Genomic DNA, 26392 nt, shown 5'->3' on the forward strand with positions numbered 1-26392 from the left:
TATTATTGCAAATAAACATTTTTGTTTCCGGTTGCAAACCCCCACCACAACACAAATCCAACTATAAACTCCTCCCAACTCCCGTTCAACTTCAACCCTGTTTCATGCTTTCATCTTTCATGTAATTTCTGCTGGTGTTCTTTTTATTATCGTTATATTTGGTAATGCTTGTATTCGAAAATAAATAAGTATACTTGTTTTCTAAAAGATACGCATACATTTAAATAGTAGATAGTTCAATTCAGTAAATTTTAAGCTTCAAGCTGCTCCAATTGGTAAGCTATTACATTTTTTCATCGATTTTGGTTGTAGTTTGCAGTCTGTAGTACTCGGTAAGATATTTCTCAAACAAAATGGCTGAAAACAGTTTTTGATTTTTGTTTATTGTCTATAATAATGTTAGGCTATAAGTTGAAAGCAAAATTTTGAAAAATTAAACCTGTATTTAATGCTTTCTCCTTTTGCTCAGTCTAATTTTTAAGAAAGTATCTTTCTAATGATTATTATTGAAAATCACTAAGTCGGCTTCTTTATTGAGCACTTCAAAAGCCCAATCTAGGTAAAACAAGAATCGAGTCTTGTTTTGTAGTAAATAAGTATTGTTATTTAACTTTTATTCAATTTTTACTTTTATGAATCCACTTTTAACTACTTTTTGTTGTTACCGTAAGACTATTAGCCATTATTTCTTGCTACAAAAAAAGTGTCAACTTAGCTTGTTCCCGAATTACCGGCATAACAAAAATGAAGTAGGCTACCGCATTCTTATTAATAAAGACAATAATTAGCTTAGAAAAAAGACATACCGTAGTCAAACTTTACTATCAACTGCCAATAGAAGTAGGCTAATCTATTTAGTCTACTGTAATACAGAGGTTTGGAAAATTTTCTAATAATAGGTACCTTCTATTTTACAGAGCAATGTCTGGAAGATACAGGGACTCAGGCAACCCTGATTGCAAAATCTATGTTGGAGATTTAGGTAAGTTTTGCAAAATATATTTCGTGTTATATTACATAGCCGTTTTATATTTTAAAACCATCTAGATTAATTTAGTAGATCTAGAGCTAGAGATTGCTATTTAAAAGTTCCTCTAGTAGCGTAAATCAAATTAGCCTAGATGTATTAAGTAACAATGCAATATCATTCATTTATCCACAGTTTAGCAAAAAATCTCTGTTAGAGATTAAAAACTTTCAAAGAAAAAATGTTTTGTATTGACCAGTTTAAACACTGGATGATCTCAACGAGATGCGTTTGAAAGCTAGAATGTTTTTTTTTTCTGTATTTAAGATGTAACTCTAAGATTGTTCTCTCCAACTCTTGCTTTATCAAGCATTGGACATTTTCACATTCACCTATTGTCGACCAAAACACAGAACTATCCTCCGATTGGCTAATTCTCACCATCAGATTGATTGTCAGTCAATCAGAGGTCGATCCGGCCGACAATCGGTCGTGTGAAAACGCTCAATCTTAATATAGATCTACCTCTGTTATTTTTGTAATATCAAATATTCATAAATTTCTTTGATGCTGCACCAATATGTTGGCCCAATTAAGGCCAATGTCGATTAGCGCTAGTGTAGGGATGGATTTTTTGCCAAAGCTTGCCTACCGCTTGTCTTGATTGGGCACTGGTTACATTGCAGGCTGGGCCAACATATAGATGCGGCATAAAAGTTGCAGAGAAAGTAGTTTGTAACTTACCGGTACGTCCCTTATTTTAATAAAATATTCACTTTGCAAAAACATTTGATTTGGGCAGCATTAAGTAAACTAAGGCTAAACTATAGTGAGGTCCACGTTATAATGGCATTGGAGAAATATAGAACAACGTTGCCGATCCTCTGTCTTGTCAATGCCTTCTATAGAGAGTAACTGATACATGTTTATTGATGTGATATTAACTGTTCATTCTCGTTTAAAATAATCAGTTATATTTTATTAAACAAGAAAATATATTTCTCAATAATTTCATGATGAATTTTCATGATCAAGATAAAATATTTTGTTAATTATATTTCTAAATTGTTGAAAAGCGATCCGGCAACAGAGCAAAGCGAGAAAGAGATAGTGCTATCCGCTTTGTTGAATGATAGACAAGGATAGCAATACCATTGCTAATCAAACACTGCCATTATAACGTGGACAATAGTAGGCACCTATTTGATGACTTATGTTGTTAAAACTATCTTTTGTGCCTTAGTAAATAACATTTTTAACTGCTTGAGACTAGGAGAACACCTTACCTCACCCGTCCAGCAACGACTAATAAATTTAATGTTAGAATATCTGTCTGTAGACATCAGATCACATACTACTGTAATTCACTTTCTAACTTTTAATCAATGAAGCAAAGGAATGATTTGAGGCCAAAGGATTGAAACTCAACATAGGCTAATTCCTCTCTTGAAGAAAATTAATCACTGTACTAAGCAGCACATCTCACTTCATCACAACAGCACTTCTCACTAGGTACCTAAAGTTTGATTACCATTATTATAACAACGATCAACCACAATTATGTATAATCGATGTCAGTATTTTTACTTTCCTTGCCCTATTACCATAGGTAAGGAAAGTATTGCTTTCCGACAAAAAATTAAAGTACCCTAATTTGTAAATTTCTTTACGTTTCAAGGTCCCCTGAGTCCAAAAAAGTGGTTTTTGGGTATTGATCTGTGTGTGTGTGTGTGTGTATGAGTGTATGTGCGTCTGTGTACACGATATCTCATCTCCCAATTACGGTAACGGAATGACTTGACATTTGGAACTTAAGGTCCTTACAATATAAGTATCCGACACGAATTTCGATCACATTCAATTAAAAGCGGCTAAAATGGCGAAAATGTTGTCAAAAACAGGGTTTTTTTGCGATTTTCTCGAAAACGGCTCCAACGATTTTGATTAAATTCATACCTAAAATAGTTATTGATAAGCTCTATCAACTGTCACAAGTCCCATATCTGTAAAAATTTCAGGAGCTCCACCCCATCTATGCGAAGTTTGATCTTAGATTCCCAATGATCAGGCTTCAGATACAATTTAAACAAAAAATTTCAAGTGGAAAAGATTGAGCATGAAAATCTCTACAATAATGTTCAGTAACATTTCCACCGAAAATAAGCTCGAAATTCAAGAAAATGTGATTATTTCAATTGCAAACTGTTGACAACTGTTGATTCTATTAAATCTTTCACTATGAAGAGATAGCAGAGCTCGTGTGTCTATAGCGTTCCTGTCACCAGCTGGCTCAGATCTTTGAATAGTAGTAGACTTGAGATGCGCGGGAACACTAGCGTCAGGTGATCAATTTTCATAACGGCAAGGAAAGTTGTGTGAGTGGGCCACACCAGATTTTTTGACTTGATTTTAATTAGGTAGTAATTTGTCTCACGAATGTAAAAGTTTGATTTTCAGTGCTGAATTTGCAGAAGGCGCTCAGTTATTGCCTTGTCGACTGTGCCAATAAGAATTATTCAATTTTACTATTTCGTGAAAGATTTCTTTGATTCAATTTATTGTAATTACAGTATATAACTTAGCCCATTTTTTTTGTAAATTCATCTCTTTCTTATAATTATGGCGCTACAGCCCATAGTGAGCCTTGGCCTCCGCAACTATCAACCTCCACGCATCTCTATCATTGACTATAGTGAGGTCCACGTTATAATGGCAGTGAAGAAAGATAGAAGAAAAACGTTGCCAAGTCTCTCCATTTTGCCACTGACTGTACACAGCTGTTACTCAATTCATCCCATCAAATTTGATCTAATAATAATTATCATTTCCTTGATAAAATAATCAATTTAATGTCAAATTAATCAAAAATATATTTTTTTCATAATTTGATTGAAAAATTTGCTTCCATAACTGAGATAGATTTTATTTTTATACAAACCTGAAATGGCGGCTAATTTAAAAAGCCGTGATATACCAATCTGAATTTCAAAACAACAGTAATTAGGTTATTTGGTAGGCATTCTATTCCAATTTCTTTTAAAAATAATAGAAAAATAGAAATCCTATTTAAAATGAGTAATTTAAATGGAAATAATTCTGAAATAACCTTTCAATATTATTTATACCGGTACGAGTAGGTCTAACCTATATGTGTAGGCTAACTGAAGCATGGATGAAGTCTAGGATGGTTGGTTATCAACTTTAAAAATGTCAATTCAGGTATTTTAATTTGTGTCTCTCATTCAGTAATGTCTAAAAATTATTCAATTGTTTCAAAAATACATTTTAAACCAATTATACGACTTGTGTACTAGAGTATTTTGATAGAATGGTGAAAAAAATGGCGGCTGAGAATTGTTTGTCTAATTTTGTACAGTGACTGTCAAAAGTAACAATAAAATATTCCGGCAAACAGTCAACATTGCAAAGCTAGAGAGAGATATCGTTATCTGTTTTGTTGTATGATAGAAAAGGACAGCAACAGTATTGTCAATTCTGCACTGCCATTATAACGTGGACCTCACTATATGCCTCTCCATCTTCTTACTCCCAAACTCCTCACATCATTCAACAACTCATCCAACCATCTGTTTCTGGGTCTCCAATTTTGTAAATTCATGAAATGTATAATATTTAGGACTCTGTTACTTGTTAGCATTTAATGCTATTACATTACATTATCGTGTATCCATTAATCTTGTGACGAAAATGGTTCTTTTTTGCAGGCTCGTCAGCGTCGAAACAGGACCTGGAGGATGCGTTCTCGTACTACGGGCCAATCAGGAACGTGTGGGTGGCGCGCAATCCGCCCGGCTTCGCCTTTGTGGAGTTCGAGGACCCGCGCGACGCCGAAGACGCCGTTCGTGGTCTAGATGGGCGGTCAGTGTAGGCGCACTTACAATTACTATCCAATTATTAGTCTATAGTCTGTATAAAATAAGTGGAGACTTGGCTCCCTCACCCGAAGAAATTACAGGGTTGCCAAATCGTAAATAAAATTGCAAATATCCAACTTAACGTCAGAATTTGTTGTAGAATATCATCCCCGATATCCCAGTAGTGCTAATAAAGTTTCAGGGTTGAAGGATTAAAAGGTAATTTTAATTTTTTGATGAAATTGGGAACATTGCGAAAATTTGTTTTTCTTTTATATCACTTCTCTCAGAATCATGAGGCGTCGTAATGCGTGACAGTTTTATATCAAAATAACGGGAAGAATGTTTCCTTTCCATTGGTATCATCTTCATTTTTATCTCATCTTCATTTTTTAATTAATGATTATGTATATTTTCGACATGCTAGAAACTTTGTTTCAAAAGATAAGTGGAAGTGGGTGGTGAAAGCGAGAAGGTTTCTCATAAATAATTGAAATTATTTTTCCAATTGTCAAAAGTAGTCGGAAGACCATATTTTGGCCTCACAGGAGTTTCAGTGTCTAGGATAGCGGCTGAATAGTGTGCCACCTTATGCCTGTACCAATAAAAACAAAATACAGAATACTTGAAAAATTCAGCGACTGCAAGCCACATGACAACCTCGCCTCGAATAATCCAAGCAGTGTTGCATTGCAGCCTTTCTAAAGGCAATCAGCTGCTTGCGTTTGAAATAATTCAGTCAAATATCTTGTATATTGCTAGATTTTAGCATACAATTTAGTACACAATGCATACCATGCAGCCGCTCTTCTGAGGCTAGGCGTACACCAGTTAGCCAAGACAAGATACGTTTAGTCACAATACTTCACATAGTTGCTTATGGAGTCATGTCTAATTGCAATGACTAATCAGTGCAAATTGCGTCTTAAGCAACAGTTTGAAGTATTGTGACTAAACGTGACTAGTCTTGTCTTGACTGATCGGTGTGTGACCAGCCTTAGGCTAGGCACATACCAGTTAGTCAAGACAAGACATGATCAGACACAATACTTCACATTGTTGCTTATGACGCAACACACACTGATTAGTCATTGCAATTCGACATGTCATGATAGGCATTGGCATGGCATGGTCTTCAGGCTAGGCACACACCAGTTAGTCAAGACAAGACAAGACATGATCAGTCACAATACTTCACATAGTTGATTATGACGCAGCACTCACTGATTAGTCATTGCTATTCGACATGTCTTCATAAGCAACTATGTGAAGTATTGTGACTGAATGTGTCTGATCATGTCTTGTCTTGTCTTGTCCTGACTAACTGGTGTGTGCTTAGCCTAAAAGAAATTCATTTTGGAAAGCTTGAAATGATGAAAAGTGAAATGTGCGTGTTCGTGGCGCATACGTCTTCAGATATCGACATCGATATCATTCAGATATCTCATTTAGGCTAGGCGCACACCAGTCAGTCAAGACAAGACAAAACACGTTTAGTCATAATACTTCACATTGTTGCTTATGACGCAACTCAGACTGGTTAGTCATTGCAATTAGATATGTTTTCATAAGCAACTAGACTATGTGAAGTATTGTGACTGAACGTGTCTGATCATGTCTTGTCTTGTCTTTACTAACTGGTGTGCGCCTAGCCTAACTTTAAAATTCCTTGGTGACTTCATTTCAACGTCATAACATCCTACCTGTTTTAGTTTGTCTGGAATAGGCACTCGCAGATCTGAGGCACTCCCGCATTGATTATTCTTATGTTCTACTGTATTGTTATTGATATTGTTCAATAGTTGATGTGGTCCGAATTGATAATTCTTAAGTATTACTGTATTGTTATTAATATTGTTCAATAGTTGATGTGGTTTATGTCGTTGTTTGACATTATTCTATGTTTTTAACAGTAATTATTTGTAATTGTCGAATTTTTACTGACGTACTCGACCCGGTTGTCTTTCAGTAGCGTTTGCGGGCGACGTGTGCGCGTGGAGATGTCGAACGGCTCGCGCAAAGGTGGTTTCCGCGGTCCCCCGCCGCGCAGCCGCGGCCGCCCCTTCCACCCGGAGGACCGCTGCTACGAGTGCGGTGAGCGCGGCCACTATGCACGCGACTGTGGACGCTACAGGCGCGGAGGCGGCGGTGGACGTAGGAGGTGAGTCCAGTGCCGTTTGTTCGGTTTCAAATTTGCCGTTGTCGAGAATAGAATGTGTTGGTTTCAAATTTGTCGTTTAAAATAGTGCCACTCGAGTGTATTTGTTTCAAATTTGTCGTCGTTGTTGACGTGTGTTGGCACAGTAGTGGACTGAGTTTGATTTGTTAGGCTGGTCATTAACCTACCGTTAGTGGCCAAACTTATCCAGCCATCCTGGGGTTAGTGGTGCAGCTAGCCAAGTATTTTTTTTGTACAAATTGAGGTTTTGTACTCAACTGGCCAGATATAACATTATTCATAAATCTACAGGGGCTGGCTACTTGATGATAAATAATTGATGAAGATGATTTGAAAATGTTTTTTTTTTGTGAAAGTTCAAAGTTCGAGTTTTAATCTTCTTTAACCTCAAAATTGTTCCAGCAATCAGATTTTCAACTTGAACATGTGTAACGCTAGTTCGCCTCCATGGTGCACATTGGGTAACGCTAAATGGACTAGCAAATAATGGTGGTCAGACAAACTTATGTTCTCCTGACCGAAAACTACACATCTCAAAGAATTTAGAAATATACAGTGTATATCTAGGCATTTGAGACTCATGAGCTGTATATTTGTTGTGTATCTGCCATACGCTAAATAAATAAATATTCGATAATTTTATTATAAATAGTCAATAGAATCACTATTAGACATGGAGGAACTCTCTTACGAGTCTGTGAAATTTGAATCTCTGGAATGGAGAAGAACCAAATTTTATGCGATGTTCTTTATAAATGTCTTCATGGGCAAGTGAATATTGGCGAACAAGGAGTTGAGGCTGTGCAAAGGCTAAAAACAAACTTTCTACTAGTGATATTTTTCAGTTTTTCGATTTGTATATCATGAGGCTATGAAAATGAAAAAAAAATCTCAAGAAAACATTTTTTTCCCATCATTACTTTTTGAGATATGAGCGCCTAAAGTTAATATTTATGGGACAGAACACTTCAAGTTCGGCAAGAGATAAATCCATGAGATTTAGAGGATAGATTCTTCATGGTATTGCTGATCTAGTAAAACAAAACTCTTCTGAAAATATCAATTTTTGAGAATGTTATTTCATTTACAAAAAATAACTCAAAAAAAGCTATTTTAGGTCATTTTTAGTAAATTGAATAACTTTCTCAAAAATCGATATTTTCAGAAGTTGTGTTTTACTAGATCAACAATACCATGAAGAATCTATCCTCTAAATTTCATTGATTCATCTCTCACCTAACTTGAAATGTTCTGTCCCAAAAATCCAAACTTTAAGCGCTCATATCTCAAAAAGTAATGATCGAAAAAAAAATTTCTTGAGAAAACATTTTCTTTTTGTTAGCCTCATGATATACAAATCGAAAAATATCACAAGTAGAAATTTTATTTTTAGTTGTTCCTCCACGAAATTTGAGGCTTTTCACGCTTTCCTAAGAAGTTGTACCTCCCCTTTGGAGAGATGTATTGAAGTTGGCAATAAATTGTCTAATCAAATTGACTTCTTTGAAGCACCCAATATTTTCAAGAGGAAAATTCTGTCAATGTAAAACATACTCGAGTGATACGAGTTCTAAATGTTTGTTTTTTTTTGACAACTGCAATATACTAAGGCCATGTGCCGTTCTATTGCACGAAAATGCCTAAGCATACTTACTAGTCACGATTACCTCCCCCCCCTTTTTTTATAATAATAATATCGAGTGACCTAGCTGGCTCAGGTCTGGTGTCAGAGTTTTCAGGTCGCAACTGATCAATTTCAGGGCCTCTGACATGATCTAACGACTGCTTTTTAATGACGCGATTGGTTTGGAGTATTATTCCCGAATGTATGAATGACACAGTGATTCTAATTCCTATTCTATTCCTAATAGAATGTTAGAATATTCTATTCCAGTACTGACACTATACTTCTAATGGTATAGTGATTGTATGTAATGACATTATTCATCATTGCTTATACAGTAGGTAATACCATAGAGGAACAATAGCGTAAGTAGATATCCCATGGTATAGGGTGTTTATTTCGCTACTTTTACTGTTATCTCAAGCTGATAGTCCACGTAGTTCTTTCCTGTGAAGCTTTATGACGCTGGTATAGTGAGGTCCACATTATAATGGCAGTGTACAATTGACAATACTGTTTCTGTCCTTTTCTATCATACAACATAACAGATAGCACTATCTCTCTCTCTTTGCAATGTTGTCTATTTGCCAGAATATTTTATATTTACTTTTGACAGTGACTGTACATAACTGAACAAACCATTTTCTCACTCAAAATTCTATTTTTATATTATTTTTAAAGGAAATTGGAATAGAATACCTACCAAATAACTCAATTTCTGTTGTTTTGAAATTCAGATTTTTGTATCACAGCTTTTTAAATTAGCTGCCATTTCAGGTTTGTATAAAAATAAAAATCTGATCCCAGTCATGAAAGCAAATTTTTGAATCAAATTATGAAAAAATATATTTTCTTGATCAATTTGACATTAATTTGATCAATTTAAATTGATTATTTTATCAAGGAAATTATAATTATTATTAGATTAAATTTAATGGGATGAATTGAGTAACAGCTTTGTACAATTAGTGGCAAAATGGAGAGACTTGGCAACGTTTTTCTCCTATCTTTCTTCACTGCCATTATAACGTGGACCTCACTATAGTCTCTCATATTGTGCCGTTCATAAACTCTTACCCGGTCAAAACAGTAAATATCGACAGTAATCGGCTTGAGATAACAGTAAAAGTTGCGACATAAACGCCCTTATACCATGGGATATCTACTTACGCTATTGTTTCTCTATGGTAATACAGTGGAAACTCGATATAGTACATCTCAATGGACCGCTCAAAAAATGTACAATTACGAGGTCTCTACTAGATCGGAGTCTACTACTAAGTTAAGGTTGAAAGCTATATGGTTGCACTTTCCAAGGGACTACGGGGAAAAATGTACTATAACGGGATGTACTATATCGAGTTTCCAGTGTAATATTTGGTCAGTTGAGTATAAAACCAAAGATTGCCCGAAATGACATTACCTTAAGTTGGTAATACGGATAGTATTTCAACAATAAGGGCCGTTTGCACAGTCAAAGGTTAAACTCAATTTAATCAGCTGGTGGCTTAAACTCAGAATGAAACGCATTATAACAAACTAGACTTGATACGGATTTAATCCAGTTTGAAATGAAATTTAGTTTAAACTGTCACTGTGCAAACGCCCTAATAGTATGACTTGGGTATTTTGTCCAATAATTTGTATGTAATTTTAGGTCAGTTGAATACAAAAATATAACTAGGCCCTATGATTGATATTCAAGATAAACGACTTCAGTGAGAGAATTGTGTATTGGATGCTTGTAATTCTCAAAAGCAATCTGAAAACTATAATATTATTTCCAAATTTTCTCTCGCAGCGCATGTTAAAATTATTATTTGGCAAATTAAGGGTCGGTTTTCGAGCTCGGGATTTGACTAAGTCCTAGACTGAACAGCTGGAGTCAGAAAATTAGCTTTCCAAAACGGGGCGTGGTCGCAGTTTTTATTTTCTCGTTTCTATAATAATTGGAAACGTTTTTCCTTGACAAAATTAAACAATTCAAAATAGCTGAAACTTTACACCATTTTCTCTTTATTTTATTTTGTGTTTAATCTTCCAGCTTTTAGAAATTTAATTTAAACGTGACTATGACAATGACTATGACTACGCCCCGTTTCGGAAAGCCAATTTTCTGACTCCAGCTGTTTAAAGTCTAGAACTTGGCCAAATCCCGAGCTCGGAAACCGGCTCTTAATTTTGCAAAGCTTAAAAAATGTCACGTGTTTTATAATTTGAAAGATGTGAAATTGTTTTATGACTAGACTCTACACTAAATAGGTAGTGATTTTCAAATTGATCACATTCATGTGCTTAGTTTTAGCACGTTTTATTGCCATTCTATCAATCATTATTGATTTATTTTTGTTCATTTGCAGATAATTTGAAAGTTTCTTTTATTTGCAAGCGTTATAATGTCGAGAGAAATTTAATTTCACAAAAAAATGCCGTCCAAACAGTGCAATTATAACACAATTCTTATATCTTGACAGTGTGTGATGGATATGCAAACATGCTAACTCCGATCTTGACCACTGCCAAGCTATTATAATTGTCAGGAAGTGGCTGTATAGAATATTCTAGATGTTTCTCGACTTTTATTCCTAGATTATTTCACTAGGCCACTTTTGGGCAATTATTTGCACATTTTGGACGAACTAGTTTTCAAATGTGTCTCTTCTTTAAATATTTTGTTCATTCATTTATGTAGAATTGATGTTTCATTTTTATGTTGATGTTCATGTTTATTTTAATGATATCTTTTCAAGGAAATGAAGAAGAGTGAAGACAATACTATATTATTGCAAGTGTAAATGATATTATTAATTTATTATAGTTCTGAGAAAGTATGTTCAGGCTCTAGAGGCTAATTTAAAATAATTATTATTTTTACGCCTGCACGAAAACTATAATCAATCTGCAAAAATAATTAGATTTAAAATATAAACAGCTAAAACGTGGAATACTTATGCTTTTTGTTGCGATAAACATGAACGTGCTAAACGACAAAATTCGTTCCTGTTCAAGATTTAGAAGCATTTGAAAATTCTTTTCTTTTTCAGTTCCAAACAAAATAAGAAGAAGAATATTATAGTCATAGCTGTGGTCGCAATGAGCAATTTGTTCGAGAAATCACACTGATTTTATTTTGATCTCTGATATTATTTCTAAAGGTGCGTACAGATTTACGCGCCGCGAACATTGAATTGAATTGAAATGAAAATTTCTTTATTCATCAAAATGCACAAAATACATCTGAACAGTGTCAAATTACAACAAGAATTATTAATATCGTCACAAAATCATCCTTTACACATGAAGAAGTCACAAATTATGATAAAAAACAAGATTCTAAAATCTTGCAGTCAAATTGACATACTCTTGCAAAGAGTATAGGGATAGTCCCACCAAATATTCCTTTAATTTTTTGTAGGTATTTAACCTCCTCTATTTCTTTCAACTCTCTAGGAAGTATATTGAAAAATTTTCTCCCCATAAAAAATGTTTTTTTCTTAAAGAAATCCAATCTATGCCTCTCCTCGATCCATCCAAATCTGGTGTTGTAGCCATGTGTTTCGTTTCGTGATCCTGTTGACGATTATTGACTTTACATGAGCAATTCACTTTTTAATCAGCTGATGCCAAGCTTTTTATATCTGTATCTTACCGTTTCTGTAAAAATACAGATATAGTCAGCTGATTAAAAGTGAATTGCTCATGTTCGCGGTGCGTAAATCTATACGCACCTTTAGATAATTGCCACACAGCTGTGACTCTGTAAAATAAAGGCTCTAATTCAAGATTGAACAAATCTTACCCTCAATGTTGAGAGTGTAAAATATAATATTTCAACCACCAAGATAAATACTATATTATTATACAACACTGTTGTTAATGAAATTATGTAAATCTTTGTGCGTATTGTCTTCACTCCTTCTATTCTAGTCTCAACAGGGGTGAGTATATTTATTTGATAAGTAGTATATAGTCTAAATGACTTGATACTAAAGGGCGGACTAAATTGTTGAAGAGTACTTAGGCTGTAAGTTACACATTCAATAAGTTTTTGTATGTTTTAATTGGGTGACAACTAAGTTGCTTGTATGTTTATCGAGCGGCAACTAAGTTGCTTGTCTGTTTTAATTGGACGGCAACTAAGATGCTTGTATATTTTAATTGAGCGGCAACTAAGTTGCTGTCTGACTAACTGCTACTATAGAAATACTGTCCTAAACAAGTTTTTGTTGCTACATTTTTGTAGGCAGTTCGGCTGAGATCTGCTTCTCGCAGCCTACTGACTTCGCAGAATGGTTGTGACTGATTGATGTGATTCTGCCTCTCAGTGGTTCAGCCAGCAAACTGCTCTCAGCCCTAGCTTGAATCATGAATCAGTCGCGCGGCCCCACAGTGCTCGTTGGCCCCTACTAGCTACCCTTCACGCTATGCTTGTCGCCTCTCACAATAAGGCACTTTTCGGAGTTATTGGGGTTAGGAAACGCGAACAGGTCTCTTATCAGGTCTTGAAGGTTTGTAATAGAATAAGAAAGGAACCTCACATTAAGGCTGTGCAAAAGCTGAAAATAAACTTTCTACTCGTGATATTTTTCAAAGTTTTTCCATTTGTATATCATTAAGCTATGAAAATGAAAAAGTTTTCTCAGGAAAAAAAAATTCCGATCATTACTTTTTGAGATATGAGCGCTCAAAGTTTAAATTTTTGGGACAGAACATTTCAAATTCGGTTAGAGATAAATCCATGAGATTTAGAGGATAGATTTCATGGTATTGTTGATCTAGTAAAACAAAAATTTTCTGAAAATATCAATTTTTGAAAAAGTTATTCAATTTACCAAAAATAACTCAACAAAAAGTCATTTCTGGTTATTTTTAGTAAATTGAATAATTATCTTAAATGGATATTTTCAGAAAATTTTTGTTTTACTTGATCAACAATACCATGAAGAATCTATCCTCTAAATCTCATAGATTTATTATCTCTAACCGAATTTGAAATGTTCTGTCCCAAAAATTTAAACTTTGAGCGCTCATATCTCAAAAAGTAATGATCGGAAAAAAAAATTTCCTGAGAAAACTTTTTCATTTTGATTGCTTAATGATATACAAATGGAAAAACTTTGAAAATTATCACGAGTAGAAAGTTTATTTTTAGCCTTTGCACACTTGAGGCAAGTTTCACCTGTGAAGTTGAAATTTCTTATTCGGAGTGATAGTTGTGGTTAGGAAACGCGAACAGGTTTCTTACCAAGTCTTCCAGGTTTGTAATTCAATAAAAAAGGCACAGGGCATTATTTTGGTATTTTGTATTTTGCCATTCTATTGTGATTGAGGCCTCAAATGGGCTGTAGTGCCAAGGAGCTGAGCTGGATTGCCACATATCAGTATCAGTTTCCAGTACAGTGAAAATATTATTTTCATGAGTTCTAATACTAGTTCTAATATTGGGTTTGTTTAATTTGGAGTTAAAGACCATCAACTATTTGTTTCCTCTCAGCCCGACCGAGCAAGTCCTATGAATAGTTCCATTATATCTCATTGGAATAATATTTTATCTGAATCTGACACCTGATACTGATATGTGGGATTCCAGTTTTAGTGCTTAGTATCAGGGTTTAACGTTTACAATTGATGGTTTTTTTTTTATTTTGTTTATCAGTTTTGAATTGTGGTTTCTGAATCATGTTTCTAAGTTTGGAAGTGTGATACTAAAGGTTTCTTGATCGGGGTTTCAGGTTTTAGTTGAGGTTCGGTATTGTGATTGAGGTTTTTATTCGGGGTTTCAAGTTTGTAGTTGAGGTTCGGAATCGTAATTACTCGGGGTTCAGGTTTGGAATTTCCAGGTTTTTAGTAAGATAGAATCGATATTAACAAAAATCAGTTGGTAATATTTGATCGAATATACCGATATACTGAATTACAGCTGTGTACCTATAGGTTTGAGGTTCAGAATTGTGATTGAAGTCTCGGGCTATCAGATTTGTATATCATCAAGCTATCAAAATGAAAAGGTTTTCTCAGAAAAACATTTTTTCGATCATTAATTTTTGAGATATGAGCGGCTAAACTTTAAATTTCCGGGACAGATCATTTCAAATTTGGTAAGAGATGAATCCATGAGATTTGAAGGATAAATTCTTCATGGTATTGTTGATTCTAGTAAAACAAAAATTTTCTTAAAATATCAATTTTTGAGAAAGCTATTCAATTTACCAAAAATAACTTTCAGTTGAGTTATTTTTGGTCTTTCTCAAAAATTGATATTTTAAGAAAATTTTTGTTTTACTAGATCAACAATACAATGAACTTTCAGAATAGTACAATAATACCCCTGTAAAGTTTGATTTTACCATGCTGTTCTGCAAACTGAAACCCTACCAAACCGTAGTTGAATTCTCGTTTGTTAAAACGGTCAACTGTTGATATTTTCCGGGAATAATCAACTGTGCCGTTACCAGTTGAACTATGCCGTTGATAATCATCGTTGAATACAGTGTATTAGTATTATAGGATTGGTTGTTTATCGTTGAAGCAGGATTGCATTCTCTTTTCGTTAACGGTGAACTAGTTTGAGAGTATTCTCGTTTCGTTAACGTTGAACTAGTTGATGTTGAAACTAATTGTGCCATAATGTGATTGGTGACAAGCAAGCCGGCTTCCGTCGGTGTGAGACCTGCGAACCGAAGTAGCTTCACTACGTAGAGCGAGAGAGAGAGAGCCAAGTAGCTTCACTACTCACTAGAAAGAGACCACACTACTCACACACACTCACTCACAGCGAGAGGCACGCACTCGCAAGCTCCTCCGTTTAAGAAAGACCCTCTCCTCTTCTCTTGATTGATACGCTCTCGAAATTAAGTGAGTCTCTTTTTGCAAATAAATAGCTAAGCGACAACTCCACTTGTTGCTAAACTAAATATTTCAATATTTCTTATGTTTTGTTTCTATTATTTTGTATTTTGGTAAAGTTTATTGATGCAGGACCGCTCGTAAATGGTAATGTGTATGTTGATTTCATTTAAGAACTAACTTTGAGGTCTAATGGAAGGAATAACTTGAAAACTTATTATGGTGTTTCTCCCAACAGAAATCTCTTTCAAGAACGTAAATAGAAAGTATCTAGTGTGGTATGCCTACTCCTTGCCGTTAAAATTATTATTTAAAGTTATGGAAAACTTGAAATTTTTATAATACCACACCTTTTAATAACTTTGACCAAGTATTTTTGTCCTCAAAACTTTTAGAAATCTTAAAATTGGAACATAATAAATAAAATAATTATCTTCTTAGTTATGTTGATGAGATAAAGAATGTAAAAACTCTGCTCAATTATGCTTTTATTTTTTTACCGTTCAATTTAAAAATCTATTGTTGAAACTACTAAATCTATAAATCTATTTATTTATTGTTTTTATTGCTAAAATAATCTAAATTACTAAACTAAAGATAGTAATAGCATTCAGGAAATTGCATTTTTAAATTCCATTATTTCTAAACTAAGATAATATGAAAACATAAAAATAATACGGTAATGATTTTGCTCTTTTCGAAAATGAGCCTAAAATCATATAAGTTTATTGTTCTATAAAACTCTAAAAGCGTTCTCTTTTTCTAAATAATTAAAATTTGAATTTGTTAATGTTCCCAATTATACGAAATATTAATATGAAGGTGGTTATGGTAGAAAATTGATTCTCTGTGTATATAAGTACCCAGAAAATTTCTACCATCAAAAATGAATAGGGTAATTTGTAATCGTATAAGGTGTAATTTGGTAGAATAGTATAGTTGTTAAGAAATAGTTTATTTTTCATTTTATTCTTAGAAAATATATAATGTCATTTGCAAAAGCGTTGGTATGATATACATCAATTAATTTGAAAATAACGGTAATAAACATGATTGCAATTATTTTTTGCTGTCAAATGTGTAATAATTGAGCCGAATTCCTAAGAGTTTGGTATTGGAATATCCCAAACTAGTTTCTCATTTTATTAATAAGAGTTTATGATAATTTCAAGCTGCTTTATTTCAATGTCACCTTCACTAAAAGACAGAAAGTTTTAGGCTAGGCACACACCAGTCAGTCAAGAAAAGACAAGACACGTTTAGTCACAATACTGCACATAGTTGCTTATGAATTCATGTCTAATTGCAATGACTAATCGGCGTGTGTTGCTCCATAAGCAATTATGTGAAGTATTGTGACTTATCGTGACTAGTGTTGTCTTTATTAACTGGTGTGTGCCCACCCTAAATGGAATGTGTACAATTCATTATTGAATATGAAGGTTTTGTAAAAAAAAAATGATGATTAGTATTGAGTCAATTTTTTTAAATGATGTTTTATCAATTTTAAGATTCATTAATGTTCTATTTTTAATGGATCAATAGTACCCTTTAAAAATTTTCTCTAATTTCTCTTTTACGAGATCACGTCTAATTTTAATTTGAAATCAATCCAACTCATATTTTATTTACTTTTTCATAAAATCAAGATTGACCTCTGATCAAGCTTTACCCAACGTTTGTGCAACTGATTAAGTATGAATGATAATATATTATTTATAAGCTCTGTTGTACCAAACAAGATCAACCCTTGGGCCATAAGCACCACCATCCATATTAATCTACGATTACGAGAAGGTGAGGGTGTATTTATTATAATGTGTTTCGAGTTTTAAACGAACAGCTGATCTATCTCCGTTTAAACCGAGGTGGTACATACATTACCTTGGTCATAATGAGGTGCTTTTAGTCCGTTGATCCTGTTTGGTGCAACTTGGTATAAGGCTCGTATCCTCAATAGAAGTTTATCCTAAGTTCAACTTAATACAACTTGAATACACCTAGATAATCTTTGTTCATCAAGACAATCCACTTGAAGATATTCCACAATCCAACTTGAATACACCTAGATAATCTTGGTTCAACTTGATCCAACTTAAATACACCTAGATCAAAATAGGAACAGGAATACACCTATATCAGCTGGAATAAGCATTTGCTATAGGAAATCAGGTTACGTCTAATTTTTTTAGGTTGGCAGTAAGTTGAGGTTGATTCCTAAATGAAATTTAGGTGTTGTCAATGTTAAGTTGGCAGTAAGTTGAGGACCTTCTTTTAGGGCCAAGCCACATGGAGCGTTTTTCAGGAGCTTTTGCACTGCCGACGCTTCTGCCGCCAGTGCAGTGCAAAACCGTCTGAAAAAACTTTTCATGAGGCTTGACCCTTGGGATATTTGCATTAAAATCCCTATTTAATGGAACTGATGCCTCAATCATTGGTTTCTCTTGTTAGTTATTTAAAGCCCAGTGATTAAATCAAGTTGTGGTCACACGTAAGCTTCGTTTACACCAAAGTTATTAACAAAATGTTTATTTCTCCGTCCTTATAGATTCTATTGGATTGAACATAACAGAATTTTAACATGAGTATAATTTGTGGATTTAGGTGATATTTTAATAATTATTTTTTGTGATTGTGAATGAAGATTTTTGTTTGTATTTGTATTTTGAAATTAATTAATCTGATAAATTCAAAATTATTGTAGTACATACATTTTTTGGACTAAAAATAGTGTGTGCATTGAATTATCATTTACATAACCTCTAGACTGTGTATTCTAAATTAAGGTTTGAAACAGTTTTGGGCGAATGCCTGTTGTTTTTACCTGCATTGTATCTATTGTCTATGAATAAATAAATAAATATCATACACATGATGAGCATAAGTGTTTTTCATGTTCCGTTCAATCTAATAGAATCTATAAGGACGGAAAAATAAAAATATTGTTAATAACTTTGGTGGAAACGCAGCTTTATTATAATGTATTACAAATGGGATCTGTTGAGCTGATGATGTTGAGCATACGAGTCTTATCAGGACTTCCTATATTTCTTTAGTATGTAGGAGTTCCTGGTCTTATTCCGGTTTTACCAAGCTTGGTCGAGACATTTGAACATGGTCGGATCTGGTTTGCTTTACAACGATTAGATTTCTATGGCGATGTTACTATCAATTATAGTCCACTCGTTTAAAGCGTTAATCTTTGTTCGACCTTGTTCAAAATGTCTTGAACGAGGTTGCTGAAACCGGGCATTGAAAATTGATTGACAATCTATTTAATTTCATTTTAGTACTGTATCATTTTTATAAAAATTCAAGTGTATTGTGTAGTGTTTTGTATGTTCAATGTTGGTTGTAATTGAACTAATGTTTTCTTCTTTTTCTTTTGCCTTAAAAGGTCACGCTCCCGATCACGTGACCGTCGTTCAAGGTCACGCAGCGCTTCAAGGTCAAGGTCACGCGATAGACGTTCACGCTCGCGCACACCCAAGGACCGTAGCAAGTCAAGGTCGCGTTCTCGCTCTCGCTCCCGCAGCAGGTCAGTTATAGTCTGTTCTCTCTTTCTATCGACCGAAGTTGCTGTAGTTAAAGCGGGTCATCCACTATCCCTTTTTTTACAACTTGAGGGTCCACCTTTAGGCTCAACTCTCACTGGCTCGACTTAAATCGTACGACTCCAGTCGAGGAGACTCTAGTCTCTCGACCTTACGACTTTCTTGCACATTGTCGCTACTTCAGTTCCATGCTACTCCATTTTCTAACCTTACTTTATTAAAAAACAAGATACTTAGCATGTAACAAATTTTATAATAATTACTATGAATATAATTATTGTCTTATATAATTCTTATTATTGTCTTATGTAAAATGATGAAACATCACTTTCATCAAACATAACCTCACTTTTATTAAAAATGCATGGTACTATGCAAATCAAGGCGAGGCTCGACCAACATGTCGACTCAGTCTCACAGTCGTGAGGTCGCGGAGACTAGAGTTGACTGGTCTGAGTGTCGCCATTTGAAAACACATGCTGCGTCGAGAAGAGACTAGAGTCGCAGTCTCTTCTCGACTTCGCGTAAGTTTGAGTTGAGCCTAACATCACTAGTGGCGAGATGTTTGGGCTATCAAATCATAGTGAAGTTTTTTTATATTGTGTCAAAAGAAAGGAATATAGGTACAAAATATTGTATTCGACGTCGGACCGTGAACAGGGTAGTTGTGGGGTAGTTGTGGGCGGGGCAAATGTTGCCGGACGAGTTGGACAAGTTGGGTGAACAGTTACCCGACTTATCCAACCTGGCAAGGTTAGCCGCCTAGTCAAAATCTATTTGGAACAGAAGGAAGCTGGGCTAACCAGCCGGAGCATGAGTGGTTGAAAATCCAAGGTGCTGGTTCAACGTAATTAGACCTAATTGTCGGATAGTGAATGGCCCGCTTTAGATTCACTGTTAACTGTCTCAGTATGGTTAAATTGACTTTTTCATCTTCTATATTTTTTTTCATTTTACTTGATAATAATAATATATCCATTTCCACAAAACAAGAAAAGAACAAAATAAACAAACAACTTTTAGAAAGTAAGAAAGTAACTGTAATGGAAGCAATTTAAAGTAGTTATTAAAAGTAGGGAAAATTAATTAGAACATAATATTTTATTTGCTGGCTGCCTAGCATAGGCTACGGTAAGCTTGCATCTTTTAACCCATTTACGTTTACCCATTAGAAAAGCAGTTATTAATATTAATCTACCCGATATATTACATAACCAAGTTAGTAGCACAACTTCTCTTTTATCTGCTTCTTCACTATCCTCTTTTTGCCCTACTTATTTCCCACTTCTCCCTCTTCTACTCTATCCTCTTCACGTTCTACTCGTTTCTTCTTCTTATTTTGTTTTCATCTTATTCCTTCTCTTTTTCTGCTTCCTTTTCATCTTTTCCTTCTCCTCTTGCTTCTTCCTCATCCTCTTCTTCTGCTTCATCTTCTACTCATTTTCTCTCCTGCTTCCTCTCTATCCTCTTCTTCTCCTACTCATTTCTTACTCTTTCCTTGACTTCTTCCTCTTGAAACATGATTGAAAAATACATAGTGGAGCGGAGTAGTTAGCTGAGAGTGTTGAAAAGTAATATATGTAATCATAAGTGTCAGAACATAGAGGAGCGGTTAAGGTAGGCTGTAAGGTAAGAAGGAAGGGGATACATTTTGATACATTTACTTTATTTTTAAACACTCTCAGCCACTTTCTCCGCTACCCTCTACCTTCGCCGTTCCATTTTGGTTTAGCTCTAAGGAATGCTGACTGTTATAAAGTGGATGCTATTTATTTATATATTTTTATACATTTATTTACAAATAAATAAATGTTTCTCTAGAAGGCTAGTTTATTCTATCTTCTATATTCTATATTATGAGACTGAAGCAACAGATTGAATCTGTCATACCTAGAATAATTATTATATAATTAGCTGATTTAATATACAAATCACTCCAGTACATGTAGAGCATCTCGCTTGTAAGTAAATTTAGTAAAGTAAGTTATTTAGTAAACTTGAACTTGATTGTTCAGTTTTTAGCTGAAATTATAGCAATTTGTAGATGCTGACCTCTTTAAGAATGTGTCACTTCTTTTAATTTCTCGTTATTTTTTTTCTAATTATAGGAATTGAAACACGTTGTGATGTAATTGGTTGAATCATACTTTCTGGCAGTGAATGGGTATGTTCCCTATATTTATCGACAACAAAAATTTATGTTTTAAAATTGGGTTTCTGTATTTAAAATTGCATTTTTTTCAACGTTTGATTCACTATAAATTTCAAGGCCCGGTCGCATAATCGACGGTTAAATTTTAACCGTGATAAATTTCACAGGAACCAATCAGAGAAGGCGTTTTTGAAAAGATGGCTTCCATGATTGGTTCTCGTGAAATTAATCACGGTTAAAATTTAACCGGCTATTGTGCAACCGGCACTTAGTGTCAGAGTCACTAGATAGCATCTAACTGATAGGCTTCAGATAACAACTGGTTTGAAAAAAATTGTCCAGTACAATAAAATAACCCAATTTTGGCTTGAGATAACATGTTATACATACGTTTTTTTTCATACAGCGAAACATGTATGATAAACATTAAAATAACCCAGCTTTTTCTTTCAATAATATTCTTGTCATACTTGATTTACTTTTTGTAATACTTAGTTTCTTCTCTTGAATTCTTCCCCTAATAAACTTGATTTAAATTAAAACTAATGCTTTGAATAACACATTCAAAACTCATTTTATTTCGTGTGGCAAATAATTAAATGACTAAGAACCAAAATTGAATAAATAGAATTGTAATGATCACAACCTCTTATTGAAATATTCTTGAGAAACTAGATTTTGTTGTTACCTTCATGAAAATATAAAGTTTTGGTAAACTCAAGTTCACTGATGGTTCCTTATGGTGGAGCATCCTAAAGTATACTTGAAGGCATATCTACACAATTTGAACGATATAATGCTTTACCTAATAAATACGATTTTGTAATAATTTCCATGTCTTATTCAATATGGATATCCATCTCAATATTACATTAAGGCTATAGTGAGGTCCACGTTATAATGACAGTGGAGTAAGATACGAGAACAACGTTGCCGATCCTCTGTCTTGGCAATACCTTCTATAGATTGTAGCTGATACAGGTTTATTAATGTAATATTAACTGTTCATTCTCGTTTAAAATAATCAATTATTAAGTAAGAAATTATATTTCTCAATAATATCATAATGAATTTTCATAATTAAGATGAAATATTTGGTTATTTTATTTCTACATTGTTGAAAGACGATTTGGCAACAGAGCAAAGCGAAAAAAGATAGCGCTATCAGCTTTGTTGAATGATAGACAAGGATAGCAATACCATTGTCAATCAAACATTGCCATTATAACGTGGATCTCACTACACTATAACATCAAAACGCTAAACTTAGCCCATAGGCTGAGATGCTCCGATTTTAAATGATTGAAAACCGAATGTATATTTTATAATAATGATAATAAGCGCTATGGTACTTATTGTATTGTATGTAGCCTACATCATAAAATTATCAATAACTTTTAAACGCGTGTGTTCATTCAATGATATGACAAATAACTCTTAACAACCTAATATCGGAGACCGAGCTTCGCTCTGGAGTACAAAAGCATAAAAAATTTATTACGAAAAGAGAAATTATGATAATATTCATAGTTCATACAGAAATGTTCTATCTAATCACAGTGAATTGAGATTAATTCCCAGAGTAATGCAAAAATTTCCCTCACAAAGGCCCGGTTGCACAAAAGCCGGTTAAATTGTAATCCTGATTAACTATACTCGAACCAAATCAGAGAAGACCATTTCAAAAAAATGGTTCTACTGGAATTAATCAGGATTAAAACTAACCCGGCTTTTTTTCAACCGGCATTAAGTACCTGATTGAATGATTACAAAATTTCAACAGCTAAATAATAATTTTGACACAGTCCCACACACATGAACTCGTTCACTCACTTCCATCAACAGATGACGAAATAATTATTATCAGCTGTTTTTCAAAGATGGATAATAATTTTCCTTTTAATGACCTTCAGCGAGTTTTCCCAAGGATGAGACCTAGTGCAATCGAATTTTTATATTATAGACCTACTATGTTTTGAATTTCGTGAGAATCGTTAGACCCGTTTTCGAGATCCGGTGAAATACAAACATATATTATAAACATATAAACAGAAATTGCTCGTTTAATAGTATAGGATTACAATGCCCAATCCCCAATTCGCTGAGATTATTTTACTGTAATTATTTTAAACTAAGCTTTAGAAACTATTAAGGTGGATTTCCACATATCAGTATCATAGTCAGTGACCGGTACATTATTTAAGTTTTATAATTCTATTATTGTAAGTTTGAATGGGACTATTCATACTCGCCTCGCTCTGCCGGAGTTAAGTGGAAATAGTCCCAATAGAACTCATGGGAATTATATTTCCACTTAACCGATCACTGACTCTGATCGGTGATCAGAGTGGGTATTCGGTTCAAGACTTAGCTAGTAACTTTTTTAATTTCTCGTATTTTTTTATTACGTTATTCCTTTAAATCACATTGACAATGTATTTTTTAAAAGTGTCATATGTCACTATTTCTAATGCTATTACTGCCCAGTTTCTAAGACACATCTAATGGACTATTAAATCTAATGGACAATTAAAATTCAATTTCCATCAAATTTCTGAAATATTGTTACACTGAGGTGTGTTTCTATGTGCTTGATTATTAATTTTTTTAATAATTGTTGTTTTTTCTCATTTCAGGAGCCGAGATTCACCCGAGAGAAATGGCAACGCCTAAACTGTGAACAGTTTCAACACATTCATCCCACCATCAATATGATTATTTGTATTTAGATGTATTGTAGTGAACTTTACATTATAGTTATTGGAGATGTGTTGATTTTTTTCCATCTTGCGGAGAAATTCATTCTAGATCCACTACTGCATTCATTTATTTTATATAGATTTGCATTCCTCTCCATGGATTAATGATGACGATGTACTATTGCAATTAGCTTATTAATCATTTTAATTTTGAAGATTTGAAGTGTTGTTTTTCTTAATTTTAATCATTTGATACGTTTTGTTACTAAGTATAGAAACAATCTCGAAACTCTATTTGTATTAAGTTGCTCAATATCTTGGAAAATGAAGTTTATCTGCATAATTCATCGAATAGTATAGGCCAACCTATCAAATTTTCAATTATTATTACTACCTCACATCACACAACAAAGTCAGTTGTATTCTGTTTTGACCATTTTAAGCGTTGTTTTAGTATAAGATGGACCTTATCTTGATGTGTCAATGTTTTCTTTCTCAATATTTCACAGTTTTCTGACATGTTCAAGTGTACTGTTTGACTGGTTTTTATCTGACAGATAATAAATGTTTGATGAACTCATGTTGGTTTTTTATTGAGCAGTTATATCATTGACAAAATGTCAATTATACAAATCATTAAAACATAATTATTATTTCTTGACGAATAAAATATAACTGGCTTTTTAAACAAGAATGAACAGTCAATATTACATCAGATATACAGGTATCAGTTATCATCTATAGAACGCAGTGACAAGGCAGAGAATCGGCAACACTATTATCCTTTCTTTCTTCACTACAATTATAACGTGGACCTCACTACAGGAGTCCAAATTTCTCAGGTTAAGCTTTATCTATAGAGCGAATTTCAACCAAATATACTTGTGGTTTTGGTGAAAAAATCATAGTCCATGAAACCTCTAGGATTCTGAACGGATGATCGGATTTTGGTATCAAATGATAAATCTTGAAGAGTCAAACTCAGGCATGTGATGAATTTGGAAATACACACGCATCTGTTCAGGCCATTTTTGTGGAAATTTACTATTGAATTGGCCTAATTAGACATACCTCTGCAAGGTAGATTTATGAATATTTAAAACAAGGTAAAAATATTTTAGGACTTGACATTTTGTGAAGTGAAGAGCTACAAGACTTGTTTCGGACTTTGTGTAACCTTATCTAAATTTGGGAGAGGAGTAGCACAACGTTACCTTGTTATTCCTCTCCCTATCATTTTGATGATGTAGGTGTAAGAATAAATGAAGAAGAATATTTCCTTGATGCGAGGAACACGAATCTGCAATCCTGTCCAGGAGATACGGTATTTTAAAAATTACAAATTTCATGATTGCAGTTTTGTAATTCATACAATATGGTAGCTGGCGCCAAATTCGACCTGTATATTTTTCAAGCAAAGTTTATCCTTGTTGCGAATTTCAACCAATCTAATTTTAAGGTGTCTAATAATAATTATTATGAAACTTTGTAGGTAACGTTTAATGAGCACATAATTTTACATCAATATAAAAATATTCATCATTTTACATTAAATTTACAACTTTACATTGACATTTATTATTCCACTATAAGAATTATAACAACAATTTGGAATGGCAGGTAACAAAAAACCAATAAAATATTAAACACTTAAAATAGGGATTACAATGAAAACTTACAACAAAAGTAAATATAAAGAGTCACATTAGAAACTTAAATAGTTAATATGGAGAAGAAATTTATCTGTCACAAAGGATATAATGTAGTGCTTTGAAAATGACAAAGCCGCGTTTACACCAAAGTTATTAACAAAATGTTAATAACTTAATCCTTATAGATTCTATAAGATTGAACAGAACTTGACAAACGCATAATTTATGATCATCATGTGTATGATAAGTTATATTCAATCTAATAGAATCTATACGGTAAGGATTAAGTTATCAATATTTTGTTAATAACTTTGGTGTAAACGCAGCTTAAATTAACTAAGATACTGGTTGAGGTATGTCAATCTACAGTTGAGTGCTACAATGCATTCACAGGACTCCAGTCTTGAAATTGACATGTAGCATGCCACTTGAGCTCTGCTCAAACTAAGTGGCTTTATGCAGCAAAAAATAATACTGAGGTAGTAATAAGTATTTCTCATAACAGATTGATAGCTTTCACATTAAGTGAGCTGATGAAGCTAAATTTAACAGTAATTCTGTGGTAATGTAAGTATTTCTAATGACATATTGATAGCTTTCACATTATGTGAGCTGATGAAGCTGAATTTAACAGTAATTCTTTGGTAGGCCTAATGTAAGTAATTCTCATAACAGATTGATAGCTTTCACGTGATGTGAGCTGAGGAAGCTAAATTCAACAGTAATTCTGTGGTAATGTAAGTAATTCTCTTAACAGAGTGATAGGTATCGGGTGTTTCAAAAAGGACGCACATGCAAGTTTGAGAATGTGAATTTATTACATTAACTTATTAAAGTAATTATA

General features: G+C 33.7%; 1 protein-coding gene across 14 annotated transcripts; it reads left to right on the top strand.

Moving 5' to 3' along the window:
- Positions 1 to 28: 28 nt before the first annotated feature.
- LOC111046490 (serine/arginine-rich splicing factor 7) lies at positions 29 to 24476 on the top strand. Of its 14 annotated transcripts, none has more exons than XM_039427674.1 (7): positions 49 to 275; positions 918 to 982; positions 4693 to 4846; positions 6815 to 7003; positions 18889 to 19029; positions 21154 to 21209; positions 23834 to 24476. In XM_039427674.1, the coding sequence occupies exons 2-6, from the start codon at positions 922 to 924 to the stop codon at positions 21158 to 21160; spliced, it is 552 nt and encodes a 183-aa protein (XP_039283608.1). In that variant the 5' UTR covers positions 49 to 275; positions 918 to 921; the 3' UTR covers positions 21161 to 21209; positions 23834 to 24476. The 14 variants fall into 14 exon arrangements, with proteins under 14 accessions (XP_022187740.1, XP_022187742.1, XP_039283608.1 ...); XM_039427672.1 differs by having other exon boundaries at positions 52 to 332; positions 6812 to 7003; XM_039427675.1 differs by having other exon boundaries at positions 52 to 332.
- Positions 24477 to 26392: the final 1916 nt, after the last annotated feature.

Source organism: Nilaparvata lugens, chromosome 5 (genome assembly GCF_014356525.2).
Source record: "Nilaparvata lugens isolate BPH chromosome 5, ASM1435652v1, whole genome shotgun sequence".
Taxonomy (NCBI): domain Eukaryota; kingdom Metazoa; phylum Arthropoda; class Insecta; order Hemiptera; family Delphacidae; genus Nilaparvata; species Nilaparvata lugens.